Genomic DNA, 17847 nt, shown 5'->3' on the forward strand with positions numbered 1-17847 from the left:
ATATTTGTTAATATTGGGATTATGTTGGTAAAATGAACGCAATAGGAGAAATAGTTGTGACATTAAGCATATGTGGTCTAGGACTGGGAAAGACTGAGAGTGGAAGAGAAGTTTTATGTCCCTGGCTGGGTTAGGGCAGTGAGACAGGTTTATTGTGGTGGCTGATTTCCCTGCAAAATTAGGCGCCAAAGAATAACGTGATGTTGTTGGTAATGTGTTAATGGAGGGTGGGATAAAGGAGAGAGTTTCTGGAATTGGGCTTGATAGTTGTAAACACTTTGTTTTGAAAGAATCATTGAGTTTTCTAAGGGAAGGGAAAATAGCAATAAATAGGTTCTGATAAATTATGAGATAGCAAAGATCAAATGCAAAACTGAATGCCTTTGTGATTACTGTTTGAATGTAGCAAAATTTTAGATGTGCAGAAACTTTATTTGGAAAGGAATGGTTGAAATGTAACTAGAATTGTATTCAATACAAGTAAGTTTGGTAAGCAGGGAGTAGGAATAGCATATAGAGAAGATAGATAAAAAAAAGTTACCGAGGAGACCTGTTGGTGGGTTATTGATTGAAGAAGTAGGATAGATGATATTGGAATTTACAGAAAAGTAGTTTGAATTAAGGAAGAGGGTGTATGGATCGAGTGCTTATTTTGAAGCAGTCATGTCACCGGGTTGACAGTAAAGAAGAAAAGCTGTATATGGCATACATGGTCCTAGAAACGAAAATTTTGCAATAGAACTGATGAAGTTGTTACATGGAAGGGAGGATGTATGGTTTATTAAATTTGCATAGAATGAATAAAAATTTTGTGATGAAAGTGAAGTGTGTATTAGAATGTGAAGGCAAGACATTGTTTTTTTCTTTTGTAAGAGTTTGTTTTAGGCAAGTGAAATGCTTTTAAATTGAGAGTGGATGTGATTAGGAGTAAGGTTATAGTGTTAAGTGAAATACGGGTCTAATATGGAATGAATATTGCTATGGATAATGGAAAAATGGATGTCACTGATCTGTCAAAGTAGTTGATAGTAAGTGTAACAAGTGATGGTGGAATAACAAAAGTGAGTCAAAGAATAGGTGAAGCAAAAAAAGGTGGCACAGTTACGGTGTATGAGTTAGAGTATTTAAATCAGTTGGATATGCAGAGAGATACTGGATTAAGCATTATTGGAAGAAAAATGATGAATGTGCAAGGAACATGGTTCAAAAGACAGAAAGGTGCATGTCCATCTGGTTTTTTTTTTTTTTATTTTATCATGGAAAAGAGGTAAACTTTAAAATATATAGCTTAGAAAATGGTTAGTTTGGTGTAAAACTTTAGTGAAATTAAATGGTTTATTGTTAGTTGCCTGGTGTTTAGTACAAATGCTTTTGTGTAAAGACTTAGAGAAAATTTTCAATAAAGTACAGTGGGATGTATATTATGTGTTAGTGTATGACATTACAAACATGTCCTATTATTGGATATCAAACAGTTATTTTCCTGTTATGACGCTGTCAAATGAAAATAACCTCATAAGGTATGTCTCACCTTAAGTATTGTTGACAAATTTTAAGGATACCAAAAGGAAAAAGACTGAAGAAAAGTTTATTTCACAAATCAGTTTATAACCAGTGTGGTCTTCTAATCATTGGAACACTATTCACGAATGGATATGAATATAAATGAGCTTAAGAACAGTATCATTGATGCTTCATAATCACTTATGATGGTGTTCATCATGGAAGACTTTCACGTGGGTAAGCTTGAAGTTTGTAGTTTCATCAAAGACTCGTCTGTCTGGGACACGACGATCCAGAGGATATCCCATAGGACGCTTGTCAGGGTAGATTTCTCCATGAGCTCCACAATGAGCATGAGTACCTCCATGCTCAGATTCAACCTCAGGGTGTGTTAGGTCATAGCTTCCATCAGTGACTGCCAGAACGAGAGCAAAGTCCATGCCATCCTTCTTACCCTTGGGCAGAAGCATTCTGTTGGGGATACCGCAAGACCTTTCAAATTCGGGCATGCTAAAGCTACCACTGTCAGCTGCATCCATGAGAGACTGGAAGCTTGGTACGTCAGGAACAGTAACAGAAGAGTCGCCAGACTTTCTTACTACATGATTACCTCCTGGAGCCACTGGAAATGAAATAATATTTGTTATTAATTGGAAATACGTTTCAAAGTCACGTTTTAAGTTCCATTAATAACTGTCACATTTATATACAAGCTGAAAATAATTACAAACAAAAAATTATTACAAACAAAAAGGAAAACTTACATTTCTTCCAGAATTTGTCCATTTCAATGCAGTGCCAAGTACCATTGTTGAAATCAAAATGATCCCCATTGTTGTCCTTCTCAGGGCAAAGATAAAGACGGAAAGTACCTACAACTTCGTTTCCATTGTTGTTATTGACATCAGCAACGAAGGCAAAATCGTGGTGGTTCAAACGATGGACATTGGCCTTCAAGTCAACATAGGCAATTCCTTCAGCTGAGTCGACAGCATTTCGGATGTCAAATTCATAGTCCTCAAAATAAGTTTTGAGTTCTCCCTCAATGCCAAGGCTTTCAACAGATACACCAGGGAAGTCTAGGTCTTCATGTTTGTATGGAGGAAGGCTGTACTTGTGTTCCTTGAAAATATTATCCATATATTTGTGAAGTCTGAAGAATGTGGGATCACGAGTAGCTGTTTCAAAGTGCTCCATAACACCTGGAGGCATGTTGTATTTTCCATGAGGATCACCTTGACGGCCAAGCATTATGTGAGCCATGTTGTGAAGAGCTCCATAATACTGAACATTGGGACTGTACATAGAAGATTCGATGATGTCACCAAGTTTGTCAACACCATGATCATTCATGATGTCAATAACCTTTCCTTCCTTGTCAGTAATATATCCATGTGCTATGGCATCACGGATACGGCTTTCCATGATTATCATGTCTCTTACTCTAGCTACACCATCAACATCTTCAAAGTGGACGTGGTCAGGACGAGCAGGGAATTCACCACCATATTTGTAGATAGTGTGTGGTGCAAAACCTTCAATAATAGGTTTCTCCCACTGAAGTTCGCCCACCATATCCAAGTAATTGGAAAGGCGCTCAGAATCAAAGCGAACAGTGAGCTGATGATGAACCCAGAAGAAAAGTTCTCCCTTGCGGTCCAAGTGACCACCATATTTGTCTTCCCACCAGAAGGGGAAATCCATATGCCAAGTGACGTGATGGACGTTCATTCCAATATCTTCTCCAAAGTAGGCCACACGTTGTTCCTTATTTTTCTTTGTACCTGTGAATTCCATCTCAAATGTACCTGGTGTGTTGGTCATTTTAGCAGTGTAAGCTTTTTGGATAACTTCGCTGTTTGTGAACATGTGAGGAGTAACTTCATAGAGTGGGGGGAGAACAATGCCATGTCCAAGGTCAGAATGAATAACAGCAGTGTACAATGCATACACAAACTCTCCTTCATTCATGTGTTCGCGCCAGTATGCAGCATTATGAACAGCACATTCCCAGGTCTTGCACTGCATGAGGATTTCAAAGAGCATAAGAGCCTCCTCTCTCTGGCGTTCATTGAAAAGTGAGAACCAGTGATGTTGCTGAAGGAGTCTGTGGTCCTTCAATTCTTGGACTAAGTGTTGTGCAGCTTCTCCTCCATCCTTATATTGTGACACATCACCTACAGGGTCAAAGGATTCGGCATATCCTTTCAGTTCGTCAAAGTGCAAGTGGTCATACACTTTCCACAGCAGGCGGTTAACATCCTGCTGTCTCTTGGCCAGTGGAACTTCTGTGAAAGAAAGAAAATTAGCTTCATCTTTGTTGTTTGTTTTATTTTTTTCTCGTCATATAACTTTCTTCTGGTACAGTAGTTGGTCAAATTACTACATGACTATTTCACAGAAAGAATGTTGAAAAAGTCTTGATACTAGAAGATGCACAGTCAGTAAGGAAATTATTATAAGTTGAGAAATGTATGCATAGGTAATTTATGCTTAAGTTAATGAAAAAGTTTTTTTCCGGACTCATGAAGCATTTTTCATGTGCATCAATGGCTTATTGGAGGAATTACTTTTATTTCTAAGAAATATAACAGCATTTTCACTGCATTTGTTAGTTTATGGAAAGGTTTCCTTTACAAATAGAGTAATATCAAGTGAAAAGAAATTTGTAATTTCTAGAAAGCTACTGGGAATCTTGGCAGAGTGAAGAGTAGGAACTGCAAGAGGGAATTCAACTTTGGACTCAAAGTAAATGGAAACGACATTGAATGTACAGAGTTATAAAGTTAAAGAGCAGGTTGCAGCCAGAGACTGACTTGATTCAGATGTAAAGAAGATAGCCACTCTTCATTATGTAGGAGAAAAATAGAAGGTCAGGTAGAAATTACAAGGATTTTGGATGATAGGGCAAAGGCCTGTTTCTTTGGATAGTAGAGAAAGTTGAGGAAATTGCAATAGACTTGAACATTTGAACTAACCCTTAATCTGCGGGAAAACTGCAAAGAAAGGAAATGGCCGTGCATTAGCCTTGAAGCTGGTGTGGAATGGTGTTATTCGGTTAATCACATTTTTATAAATTATTATATCACAAGTTTCACAAACAATATTCATTCTGTGATGCTTAGCTCTAAGTCACCTTCTGAAACAGAAATTGGAAGTCTTTAGCTTTACGCAGTCCTCCAGAAGACTCAGAGATTTGTTTGTTAGTGGTCATAACTTGGAGTTCCTTTTGCGAACTAAATCAATTATCTTGTGAACAAAGAATTGATATTTTTAGACTTACCTGCGGCAGCGAGTGCCACTAGGGCGCACAAGACTATCACCTTCATCGTGATGTGCGTTTAGGGGCCTTCTTGGCCCTCTTAAATACGGTGCGTATGGATGCAGTGGGGACAAAGTCCAGCAAAAATTATGCCCAACTGTAGCTCTTAAGTATTTGTTATCAGATAGTGAAAAAGAGATAGAATACCGAGGTTGCTGTGTGTTTCTATGGCATGTTCGGATACTGGCTATTCCCCAGTAATGCAAAGGGCCTAAAAAAAGTGAAAATTAATTGAGGTAAGGATTCCATTTAAGTAACAGGTTCTTAGGGTAAAATGTAAATTTCTTTACGCAGATTATTTCATGTGGTCTAATGGATGTTTTTTTTTTTTTGACAGATTTAAAAAAAAATTCAACTTAAAATTCAACTTCTCTTAGTTATGATTTTTGTTGTAATCATTGAATGTATGGTTATAGTTTGTATTTTTCCTAATCTCTTGGCTTTTTGAACATAGTTTACCGTTAGCTTTTCTCAATTGAAATGCTTGAGAATTGCAGCAACGTGTCTTTTTCCCATAATATCTGAATAATAAGAGGCTGATTGTGACATTATATATATATATATTATATATATATATATATATATATATATATATATATATATATATATATATATATATATATATATATATATATATATATATATATATATATATATATATATATATATATATATATATATATATATATACATATACATATATATACATATATATATACTGTATATATACACACATCAGTGTATACAACACTGTGTGAAATAGAGGGCTCCTCTGAAATTATACCCCCAAGTCTTTTCTGTGCTGTATCCTCACAAATCTCTACTCATCTCAGAACTCTTCCAACAGGAACCCAGCGAACATTGTCATGTAATATTCTCCCATTGTTGTGCAAAGGTCAAGCCACTTCATCTTCCTTCCATCATTTTCTTCTACATCATTTTCCTTCCTGCATTCTTATCTACATCATCTTCCTCCTATCATTCTCATCTACATCATCTTCCTTCTATCATTCTCGTCTACATCTGGTGTTTTACCATCTCGTGAGTTTCTCTGAAGTTGTTTCCACTCTAGAAACTGTAAATTCACTCACAAGTGCTTTCAGGTCTTATTTAGTCTCTGGTATTGAATTAATCCCATCATGTAGCTTTCTCATGGCCTCGTACACATCTGTTAGAGAAATACAATATAAAATGTCTCTCAGGCTTTTGTGGTTAGGCCACCCTTGAATTGAGCTTAGAGAAGGGCGATGGTGGTGCCCAAAGGGTGGCTGTCTTTTCTGTTTGTGCCAGTGTCCAGTTAATGCAGAATGTAATGGAAGCCCATAATCATAATTAATTAATGCAGTAATGGTTATCAATCCTGGGAACATTGTCTACAATGACATACCAACCTGTGAACGCTCAAGCACTATAAATTTTCATCTTGAGTTATGTCCTCCATTTTTAGCCCATTAAAGAGACTTCATTTCTCTCAGAATGGTCTGCTATATCTTATTTAGTCATGCATAACCTCTCTCTCTCTCTCTCTCTCTCTCTCTCTCTCTCTCTCTCTCTCTCTCTCTCTTCTCTCTCTCTCTTTTTTATATATATATACATATATAAATATATATATGTACATATATATATATATATATATATATATATATATATATATATATATATATTATATATATATATATATATATATATATATATATATATATATATATATATATATATATATATATAGGTTATGAATGACTAAATAAGACATAGCAATGATATAAAACTAATGGAGACACGAGGACGTGTTTCGCAAATGTAAATATCTTACTCACGTTAGGATCGAACCCCGGTCTTTCAAAGGAAACACTAGGGTCAGTTGGTAGCGCCCTGGTGTTCCATTTGAGAGACCGGGTTTCGGTCCCGATGTGAGTTAGAAATTTATTTCTGTGAAACACGTGTTTGTGTGTTCATTAGTTCCATCACATTCACTTTGTAGGGGTAATTCGGATGTAATTGCTGCCAACTGACTCGCTGGTGGGTTCGGGAAGTGGGATGAAATTCGCAGGTATGTTTGGTGGCAGCCTGCCCTGGAAAAACCTTTTATGACTTCTGTGAGAGTCAGTTGGTAGTGCCTTAGCCTTTCATATGAGAGACCAGGGTTAGACCCTGATGTGATATTATATGATCAGAAATTTATATATAATATATGCATATATATGCATATATATATTATATTTTTATATGTACATGTATATACTGTGTATATTATATGTGTAATATATATTTATATATGTATATTTGTAGTATATACGTATGTATATATATATATATATATATATATATATATATATATATATATATATATATATTATTTATATATGCTGTATAGTACATTATATATATGTGTGTGTGTGTAAGTTAATTCCAGTCCAGCTTTAAAATATATACTTTTGTTTCAATTCTATTGTATTAAAAGTACAAGGTTGAATTAAAAAATCAAACTTAAATAATTAATATTAATTTCTGGGTCACTTAGTCAATTATATACAAAATTTTCATTCAGTGTTCTATAACAAATTAGAACCAAGTAGGACAAATATTCAATCGGGTAATACATCATAATTCATTGTGCCCTAGAGAATGAATTTATGTACATATAACCAATGCTCTAGACCTCTTTCTACCCAGTCTAGGGCCAGAGAAGGTCATGCAAGTAGAGCTATTGACCCCTGCCCCAAACCATTCATCCTGTCTACAAAAGAGTGGCAGGAGTGAATTCCAACATGCAAGTAAGCAGGACTTGAAATCTGGAACTATGAAGGGCAAATTAACAATCCTACTGGACTACCATTCCTCAGTAATGGCTTAAATTACAACCATCATGTGCATTCTGGGTTCCAACAAACCCTGACGTAATTGTAAGCAGTGAGGTTCCCAACAGCACTGTTAAGAATGAATTTTTGGGTCAAGTATGAATCTGTGGGAGGCAGCCTGATAAACAAATGTGGATGGCACCTCTTAAATCTCAGCCCACACCTGTGGACAGCAGAATTTCATTCTCACCTGCAGACTGGGAAATGAGAGCTGTTTAGAGGATGAGTTTTAGTTGGGCTCAGGTGCTCATTGCATGTGTTTTCACTGTCGATTATATAGGTTCAGTCCCAGGAGAACTGCTGTTTTAGGTTTTTATGAAGAGGCCTGACAGCTAGTACAGCTTTTGTTTGAGAGGTCATTGACCAGTCAGGGTCGTGTTAACCCTTTTGCTAACTTATTTCCAAAGGTGGGACTTATCAGCAGATTGGTCAACTTTTAAGTGCCTTTGGTTTCTCTCATGTCAGCAGCTGTTGTAGTTTTGTGTAATGTTCATATTGGTGCTTAATTTTGCTTCACACTGTATTTGCTCATCCAGCACAGTACAGTCTGTAGAGTCCTATGGAAGTTTATGGATCAGGGCTACATTAACCAGTTTAGGTGGCATAGGTAAAGGTGTTAAAACTGAAAATCTTCTGTGATAGAGGAGTTCCAACAAAAGGAGTGTTTAGAGTAGTAGGCTACAGTTTGACCAGTCAGAGATTTAAAAAAGATCAAAGGGAGACTAAAAGGCTTGGATGGATGTATGTGGTGGTCTACCTCCTTGCAACAGCCTTTCACCAGGGTTCATTGCCTTTTGCCTTCTGACTCGTGGCTGAACTATGTTAGTGGTGATAAAAACAAAGTTAAAAATGGTATTAAGGAAATGTAATGACACTGAAAAATACGACTGAGACAATGTCAAGAAAATATGAACTATATGGCAGGGTAAAATAGGAACTGACATATGTTCATTTAAATGTGAAAATAAAGTTGTATGGCGTAGTAGTAAGATTGATTCCACTAATAATATTTTGTATTCAGATTTGTGATCCAGTAATATATATCATAAAACCTAGTTAATGAAGGGTTGTTGATCAATAGTAAAAATGAAAAATAATGTATGTGGGGGTTAACCACCTTTTGAGGCAATGGAATATTGCTTTACATTCCCGTAGGCTTTCGAAAATAGGAGTAATTCCATTCTCACCACTGTGCACGATTTGAAAATCACACCATGCACAGTGGTATTTTATTTGCAAAAACTTACAAGGAAAATGAAATTTGCATTTCGATTTCTGTGTTTTACAGAAGAGAGGAAATGTAATAAAGGAGACGTTTTGAAGGTGATGGGAAAGGAAAAGGGGAAACCTTGAAAAGAGAAGAGTGACTGAACCTGGGAGAGCTACAACAGGCAGAGCTGGGAAGTGTCATGTGGACGATGGGTTGGTTGAAATAGTACATGTGTTAAAACGGGGAATATATGCAGGTAAGAATGAATGCAAAAGGAGAAAAAACTGTTGTGGTAGGTGTATATAATTCAAGAATGGAGAAGGATGAAGGTGAAGGCGAAGGTTCATGATAGACTGGATTTGGGCTCGGCTGGGTTTGTGGAGTAAGCTAGGTTGGTTTTGATAAGCTGGTGTTATATACATTACATGAGCAGAAGAATGATGCAAAAAAGGCTAAGTTATACCAATGTATACCAAGGTGTATGGTGGGATATTGATTGTGAAAGTAAGACGTATAATAGTGACCTTGATAGAAAAAATAGCAGTGTGGGTTTAAGTAAGGAAGAGGGCGCATGGATTGAGTGTTTGTAATGAAATAATCATGTGATAAGTTTTAAAGTTGTGTATGCCATACACTAATGAAGGAAAATTTTTATTAATAGGAGGGTGCTGAGGTTGTATGGGGTACGAAATTTATTGAGTGAGATTAAAAGTTTTAAAGATGAAAGCAAAGTGCGTGTTAGAATGTGAAGACAGGAAAGCAATTGGCCTAGAGTATAAGGTGTCTGAGACAAGGGTGTGTCATGTCTTCAAACTGTATATTATCTTTATAAGTTGAGTCTTGGGAAAAGCTGTAGATGTAAAGTTGTGGGGCAAGAAAAGAGGTCATGAAGTGAGTGTTGACCGGCTAATGCTTGTGGCTGATACTGTGTTGGTTATTTTAGTGAAGAGAAACTGCAGAGACTAGTGAAAAGATTATAAGAGGAGTAAATTGAAAGTAAATATGAGCAAGGGTGAAGTTGTAAAAGTAAATTTCAACTAGGGAGGTGGAACATTAGATGAATGGAATTCATGGTCGTAGCCAAATCACTGGGACCGTATGGTCATTCAGTGCTATGTATGGTGAAATACTGAGATGACATAATATAAAACATGATGCTTGAAGAAAGATTAAACCCTTCATTTTACTCATAGCTTTCAGCAATCATTCATACTGCTTTCATTAGTTATTGATACAATTATTTTTATACTTAAAAAAATAACAAAAACTTTTCCTACAGTAGAAATGTTGATAACCTTTTAAAAATGGATTAGTTCAGGAAAATCTGCATTATCTTCAAATATTTCAGACATGGATCCCATCAGGATGGTATCTCATTTGTTGGTCGTGCTAGAATGGAACAATGACTACTATTGTGGATGATGAGAAAGTGGAATTTGTTTGCCTGTCCAAAGCATCTGGTAGCAGCCATAATGAATAATGGTAGAATAAAGGATATGTAAAACAGATTAGTCGAAACCCAAATTGAATTGAATGATGGTGTGTTGAACCGAGTCTCCTTTATCGAAAGGGAAGTGTGGTTATTTAATACAAATGGAAGATTAAAACTTGAAGGCATTGATCTGAACTGTTTTTGTTGTATGAGTCATGTAAGGATGATTGAAAGTGAGAAATGGTAGGAGGGGGGGAATATAAAGAAGGAACAGTAGGAAGGTTACGATAGGGAAGGAGATAAATCAGTGCTTTGAAATGGCTTGTGTGTGTGTAGAGAAAAGAGATGAGAAGGGGAACTGGAACCGAAGGTCCTTAATATCCAGGAGGTGAGAGAGGTAGGACGGGATGGTAATGTGTGTGTAGAGGGATTTGACTGCTGCTGATGAACCCTTTATGTAGGTACATGAAATGCCGTGTTGGAAACTTTTCTGCGTTGTAGTTTCACCCTTAACGCAACATCAAATTGTTGAATGTGCCAGTTTTAGATTTTTTCTGGAGCTATCCATTATCATCTCGCGGGAACAGTGTATTTGCAGAAAAAAATAAAAAGCAATAACGTGTGGCTCCAAAGGTGGTTGGTAATTGACCATCTAGGTTTTATGAAAATGAAGTTGGTTTCAGTGTGAATAGATTGGAGAATGATTGGTTTGGTTTACGCTTTAGTGTAATTGACTGGCTGCATGAAAGTTATCTGGCACTGAGTAATGTTGTGTGAAGATTTCAAGTGAAGTATACGTTTCGGTGAGATATTACAAACGTGTACTTTTCGATATTAAATAGTTTGTCTTATTACAGTGGCCATCAACTAAAATAAGATATTTTCCTCCACAATTAGTAAAGAAAAATTTTTATGATAGAAAAAGAGATAGAAAGTTGGAAATTTTATTTCACATATTCCTTTATGTCAGTGTGGTCTCCTAGCAACTGAAACATTTTCATGATTGAATATGAATATAAATGAGAGTAAGATCAGTCTCATTGATGCTTCATAATCATTTATGATGGTGTTCATCATGGAAGACCTTCACGTGGGTAAGCTTGAAGTTTGTAGTTTCATCAAAGACTCGTCTGTCTGGGATACGACGATCCAGAGGATATCCCATGGGACGCTTGTCAGGGTAGATTTCTCCATGAGCTCCACAATGAGCATGAGTACCTCCGTGCTCAGATTCAACCTCAGGGTGTGTTAGGTCATAACCTCCGTCAGTGACTGCCAGAATGAGAGCAAAGTCCATGCCGTCCTTCTTACCCTTGGGCAGAAGCATTCTGTTGGGGATGCCACAAGACCTTTCAAATTCGGGCATGCTAAAGCTACCACTGTCAGCTGCATCCATGAGAGACTGGAAGCTTGGTACATCAGGAACAGTAACAGAAGAGTCACCAGACTTCCTTACTACGTGATTACTTCCTGGAGCCACTGGAAATGAAATAATTGTTGACATTATAAAAAATGACATATATTTGAGTCATTACTTAAATTTCATAAATAATAATCATTCATTAGTGTTTTAAATTATCTGAAAAGCAATCATATAAAAACTGGAAAGAATGGCATGAATAGAGAAACTTACATTTCTTCCAGAATTTGTCCATTTCAATGCAGTGCCAGGTACCATTGTTGAAATCAAAATGTTCCCCATTGTTGTCCTTCTCAGGGCAAAGATAAAGTCGGAAAGTACCCACAACTTCGTTTCCATTGTTGTTATTGACATCAGCAACGAAGGCAAAATCATGGTGGTTCAAACGATGGACATTGGCCTTCAAGTCAACATAGGCAATTCCTTGAGCTGAGTCGACAGCATTTCGGATGTCAAATTCATAGTCCTCAAAATAAGTTTTGAGTTCTCCCTCAATGCCAAGGCTTTCAACAGATACACCAGGGAAGTCTAGGTCTTCATATTTGTATGGAGGAAGGCTGTACTTGTGTTCCTTGAAGATATTATCCATATATTTGTGAAGTCGGAAGAATGTGGGATCACGAGTAGCTGTTTCAAAGTGCTCCATAACACCTGGAGGCATGTTGTATTTTCCATGAGGATCACCTTGACGGCCAAGCACAATGTGAGCCATGTTGTGAAGAGCTCCATAATACTGAACATTGGGACTGTACATAGAAGATTCGATGATGTCACCAAGTTTGTCAACACCATGATCATTCATGATGTCAATAACCTTTCCTTCCTTGTCAGTAATATATCCATGTGCTATGGCATCACGAATACGGCTTTCCATGATTATCATGTCTCTTACTCTAGCTACACCATCAACATCTTCAAAGTGGACGTGGTCAGGACGAGCAGGGAATTCACCACCATACTTGTAGATAGTGTGAGGTGCAAAACCTTCAATAATTGGTTTCTCCCACTGAAGTTCGCCCACCATATCCAGGTAGTTGGAAAGACGCTCAGAATCAAAGCGAACAGTGAGCTGATGATGAACCCAGAAGAAAAGTTCTCCCTTGCGGTCCAAGTGACCACCATATTTGTCTTCCCACCAGAATGGGAAATCCATATGCCAAGTGACGTGATGGACGTTCATTCCAATATCTTCTCCAAAGTAGGCCACACGTTGTTCCTTATTTTTCTTTGTACCTGTGAATTCCATCTCAAATGTACCTGGTGTGTTGGTCATCTTGGCAGTGTAAGCTTTTTGGATAACTTCACTGTTTGTGAACATGTGAGGAGTAACTTCATAGAGTGGGGGGAGAACAATGCCATGTCCAAGCTCAGAATGAATAACAGCAGTGTACAATGCATACACAAACTCTCCTTCATTCATGTGCTCACGCCAGTATGCAGCATTATGAACAGCACATTCCCAGGTCTTGCACTGCATGAGGATTTCAAAGAGCATAAGAGCCTCCTCTCTCTGGCGTTCATTGAAAAGTGAGAACCAGTGATGCTGCTGAAGGAGCCTGTGGTCCTTCAGTTCTTGGACTAAGTGTTGTGCGGCTTCTCCTCCATCCTTGTATTGTGACACATCACCTACAGGGTCAAAGGATTCGGCATATCCTTTCAGTTCGTCAAAGTGCAAGTGATCATACACTTTCCACAGCAGGCGGTTAACATCCTGCTGTCTCTTGGCCAGTGGTACTTCTGTGATAAAGATAAATTATTATATTTAAATGTGATGAAGTAATCATTCCAAATTTTCATGTATTTTCGCTTGATGCTGATCTATTATTTACTTAATCATTTTATTTATAGTGTGTCATTGAAATTTTTTCTCGAAATTGTAAATAATATTTTCGAGGAGGAAATTACAGCTTAAGATGTTTAATGATAATCAAGTACTTTAAAACTAGTTCAAAAATATTGTGAATATTTTGAAATTGTGATATTTTTGCAGGCTCTAAATACTCGGAAAGAATTGCGTAGCCCTAATTCACTTTTAGAAATCCTATTTTATTTGAGTGGTATTATCAGTCAGTTTATTTTATAATTCTTCTCTGCAGCCATTATTTTGAAGGGTTATTATTACTAAAAACACTCGAATGTGACAAGGGTAAAAGGCCATTGACCTTATAAAAGAAATGAGACTGACAGACAGAGAAAACATGAAAAAACAAGGAAGTATTAAGACATTAATGCAATGATGCATGGCTCATCAAAATAATGTAGTACCACAGCTTCTGTTAATCACATGAACTTTGGAGGCAATAATACTCCCAGGGAGACCATTCCAAAGCTTTCTGTAAAAGTATGAGCCTTCTGGTACTTGGTAGTTTGGCAATATCATGCCTTAGGAGAATGTTGACAATGATGCTCTGCAAAGCGAGCAGCTTGTACTGGTTATTGGGACTTGGACGCTAAAGACATCAATGAAAGATTCATGTAGAATTACAGCTCGTAGAAGACGGCCAAAATGAACATCTTTTGGCGATGGTGTTAATCAATAAGAGTGATGGAAGATTTTGGTGTCAGTCAATTCCGAGAGAAACATTATTCTTTGGGCCTCCTTAATAATGGAGTAGTTTTGATTCACTGCTACAATAGAAGAAATTAAAAACAGAACCAACATGGTGTGTTTTGCGCTTACCTGCGGCGGCAAATGCCACCAGAGCAAAGAGGACAATCACTTTCATTGTGATGTGCCAGGTGTCGTGGTTCTCGTTCCTTATATACTAGTTTATATCTGCAATGGAGGCAAAGTCCAAGGGAAGTAAGAAATACAGTTCAGTTGTACATTTGTATGGTTATCAGATAAAAGGGGTGATAAACAAGTAGATAATTGTGGTAATGTCCTATTACATCGAACGAGGTTTAAGATTGGAACAATGCTCTTCAGAGATGAAAATAAAGACAGCCAAGAGAATGGAAGTCAGTTTGATATGGTGAGCAGTTGGCACATTTTGTAAAGCGTCTTAGGATAAGGTTGTTTGCAGGTGTAATGTATCTCTGCGTGTGTCTTTAGAGAAATAATGAAGTGTTAAACTTATTGCATCATGTTCTTTACCTCCAAAGAAAGAAATTAATGCTTTTTTGTTCTTGGGTATTGATTTATAATTAAATTTCCAATTATTGTCTCAGTTTACTAGTCTTTGTGCACAAAACTATCACATCCTGGATTAGCAGTAAATACTTAATTGCTAGTTTTCTCTGTTATAATCGAGCTGTGATGTGGGCTTTTGCTTAAAAGTATGACACATAGCAGCCCTACTTCAAGCTCAAGAAAAGTGCATTCACCTCTTGTTCCATGAAGAAACTAGAATAGAAGTACATTTCTTTGTACTTTCATTCTAGATAGGAGGAAATTATGAATAGAAAATTAACTAACAAAATAAAAAAAAAAACAGTACAGGAAAAGTGTGGTAGCAAAATAAAAAAAACAGTACGGGAAAAGTGTGGTAGGATACGATTTACACCAGTGTTTTAAGGAGTACTAAACAGCATGCACTTTAGGAAAATTGCGCAACTGACAACATTTAAGTGCGAGAACAACAAAAGCAGAGATACCTCTTAGAATCGGTCTGTATATGGGTAAACACACGGGATGTAATGTCACAGAACTTGATGAGGACAAGTGGAGCAGAGTACTCCTAGAGCAAGGAAATGCATATGATATCTCAAGTGATGTTATGGAGTTCACTCATGATTTGGGAAAACTTTCCTAAACTAGATACCAAGTATACACTGTACTGCATGCAGACCCTTGTAATAAGAAATGTGGTTGACTATTGATTTACTTAAAGTGGTTCTGAACTTGATGGATAGAAATGAGCAAACAATGAATTGTGAAATGTATCCTTGATGTTGAACTGAAAGAAATGCTATACTGGTATATTGAAATTTGCTTCTTGAATTTGGAAAATACAACAACATTCCTTTGGAGAGGTGGTGTCTTTCTGAGGGTGACTGCAATACCAAGTTTGAGTATGGGTTCGTTGGTTGTCTTATGGATAATGTCTCCAAGAGTAGTTGTGGTAAAATAAAATAATCTCCATTGATTCCACAGTGACTGAATTCTAGGTAATTAAAACTTTGTTAAACAATAGATATTGTTGACAGATGTTGAATAAGGCAGGTAAGTGTCTGGGAAAAACTGGATAAGGCCTTTGAAGGCTACAGTCACTTGAATATCAAATGAAAATAAGGATGTAGTCAGGTTTCTGTCAAAAAGTGGGGTTGAATATGTAATCCTTAACTCTTTTACCAACTTATGCTAGCAGAATAACCATAATTCCTTGTGTCAGCATAATACAGGAAACTAAATACTGACAATGTATGTAGGGTCACAACTGAGCTTCAAAAGGAGTGGAACCACAGTTTCTTGGAGTCAGAAATAAAGAAAAAGAACACTTACTAGAATGTAAGTTTGGATCACTTGAAAATTTAATGCAATGTTGGGAAAACAGTCAATTAGGTGCTTTAAGCAATTTAAATGTTAGATTTCTGCACACAAGTTGCAGTGTAAGGAAAGGCTCTTAACCTTTTTATTACCACGCCCCCTTCAAGAGTTGGTCCTTCCCTCCACGCCCCCTTGCATCTATGAGTTAATCCCCCCCCCCCCAGCTTTAAGGGAAGATGAAAAAAAAAGAGAAAGCGAAGGGGTGTTTTAATTATTTTGGGAATGAATTAGTGAGATACTTGACACTGCTTCTTAGTGACTCTTGTTAAGAGAATAACAAATATAATTAAAGAATTTTTAATTTTTCCCTAGGGCTCAAGCCCCCTTTGGGCCGCGCCCCCAGGGTGAGAACCACTGCATCAACTATTCATTCTCCCAAGGAAGACCGGAGACCTGTTTGGCTTGAAACCAAGATGTTAACTTAGATCGTGATTTCTTCAGCAGAAAAACTTAATTCAGGTGAGAACTTTCTTACACAAGCTAGCATTATATAATCCTAAACTGGAAAGTGATCCTCAAGATCTGCAACCCATGACCAATTGTGATCATGAGTCCTGATCCTCTCTAGAGTACATTTATTGGAAGACCTCAGTTGACCTTTCGTAGGTCATAGAAAATTCCTATTTTTAGTTATGATAACTTAGTCTTGTTTGTAAAGACGAAGAATTTTCGTCAATTCAGCATTATAACCATATGAAGCAACAGTGCTGAATGACCTCATAGGTCCCAGTGCTGGGCCTTTGGTCCAAATTTTGTATTCTGTTCCATTCAATACGAAACGTGGACTGTTCCTCGAGACCCAAGTGCTATGTTCAAAACCTTGGGACATCCTGATGTTATAATGGTCATCAGGTAGAGCAGTGCAGCTGCTCTAGCATACCCTTAAATATCCTACCTGAGCAGTGCAGCTGCTCTAGCATACCCTTAAATATCCTACCTGAGCAGTGCAGCTGCTCTAGCATACCCTTAAATATCCTACCTGAGCAGTGCAGCTGCTTTAGCATACCCTTAAATATCCTACCTGAGCAGTGCAGCTGCTCTAGCATACCCTTAAATATCCTATCTGAGCAGTGCAGCTGCTCTAGCATACCCTTAAATATCCTACCTGAGCAGTGCAGCTGCTCTAGCATACCCTTAAATATCCTATCTGAGCAGTGCAGCTGCTCTAGCATACCCTTAAATATCCTACCTGAGCAGTGCAGCTGCTCTAGCATACCCTTAAATATCCTACCTGAGCAGTGCAGCTGCTCTAGCATACCCTTAAATATCCTACCTGGAGCAGTGCAGCTGCTTTAGCATACCCTTAAATATCCTACCTGAGCAGTGCAGCTGCTCTAGCATACCCTTAAATATCCTATCTGAGCAGTGCAGCTGCTCTAGCATACCCCTTAAATATCCTACCTGAGCAGTGCAGCTGCTCTAGCATACCCTTAAATATCCTATCTGAGCAGTGCAGCTGCTCTAGCATACCCTTAAATATCCTACCTGAGCAGTGCAGCTGCTCTAGCATACCCTTAAATATCCTACCTGAGCAGTGCAGCTGCTCTAGCATACCCTTAAATATCCTACCTGAGCAGTGCAGCTGCTTTAGCATACCCTTAAATATCCTACCT

General features: G+C 37.5%; 2 protein-coding genes and 1 long non-coding RNA gene across 3 annotated transcripts in view; 1 reads left to right on the forward strand and 2 right to left on the reverse strand.

The window, feature by feature from the left end:
* LOC136844584 (uncharacterized) overlaps positions 1 to 17847 on the forward strand; it is a 303347-nt gene that overhangs the window by 169337 nt on the left and 116163 nt on the right. The gene's annotated exons all lie outside the window — the stretch shown is intronic.
* On the reverse strand, positions 1575 to 4892 carry LOC136844573 (hemocyanin B chain-like). Its single transcript, XM_067113846.1, has 3 exons — positions 4787 to 4892; positions 2268 to 3791; positions 1575 to 2125 (listed from the first exon to the last, which is right to left on the reverse strand). The coding sequence occupies exons 1-3, from the start codon at positions 4830 to 4832 to the stop codon at positions 1701 to 1703; spliced, it is 1995 nt and encodes a 664-aa protein (XP_066969947.1). The 5' UTR covers positions 4833 to 4892; the 3' UTR covers positions 1575 to 1700.
* Positions 11256 to 14491, reverse strand: LOC136844575 (hemocyanin B chain-like). Its single transcript, XM_067113848.1, has 3 exons — positions 14426 to 14491; positions 11959 to 13482; positions 11256 to 11804 (listed from the first exon to the last, which is right to left on the reverse strand). Exons 1-3 carry the CDS (start codon positions 14469 to 14471, stop codon positions 11380 to 11382), a joined length of 1995 nt encoding a protein of 664 aa, XP_066969949.1. The 5' UTR covers positions 14472 to 14491; the 3' UTR covers positions 11256 to 11379.

The sequence above is a fragment of the Macrobrachium rosenbergii genome, chromosome 13 (genome assembly GCF_040412425.1).
Source record: "Macrobrachium rosenbergii isolate ZJJX-2024 chromosome 13, ASM4041242v1, whole genome shotgun sequence".
Classification (NCBI taxonomy): domain Eukaryota; kingdom Metazoa; phylum Arthropoda; class Malacostraca; order Decapoda; family Palaemonidae; genus Macrobrachium; species Macrobrachium rosenbergii.

Coding starts and splice junctions, on each gene's coding strand:
- LOC136844573 (XM_067113846.1), bottom strand. CDS start 4,832: ATGAAGGTGATAGTCTTGTGCGCCCTAGTGGCACTCGCTGCCGCAG. Junction 3,792..4,786: donor AGTGGCACTCGCTGCCGCAG/GTAAGTCTAAAA, acceptor TTTCTTTCACAG/AAGTTCCACTGGCCAAGAGA. Junction 2,126..2,267: donor GGACAAATTCTGGAAGAAAT/GTAAGTTTTCCT, acceptor TTTCATTTCCAG/TGGCTCCAGGAGGTAATCAT.
- LOC136844575 (XM_067113848.1), bottom strand. CDS start 14,471: ATGAAAGTGATTGTCCTCTTTGCTCTGGTGGCATTTGCCGCCGCAG. Junction 13,483..14,425: donor GGTGGCATTTGCCGCCGCAG/GTAAGCGCAAAA, acceptor TCTTTATCACAG/AAGTACCACTGGCCAAGAGA. Junction 11,805..11,958: donor GGACAAATTCTGGAAGAAAT/GTAAGTTTCTCT, acceptor TTTCATTTCCAG/TGGCTCCAGGAAGTAATCAC.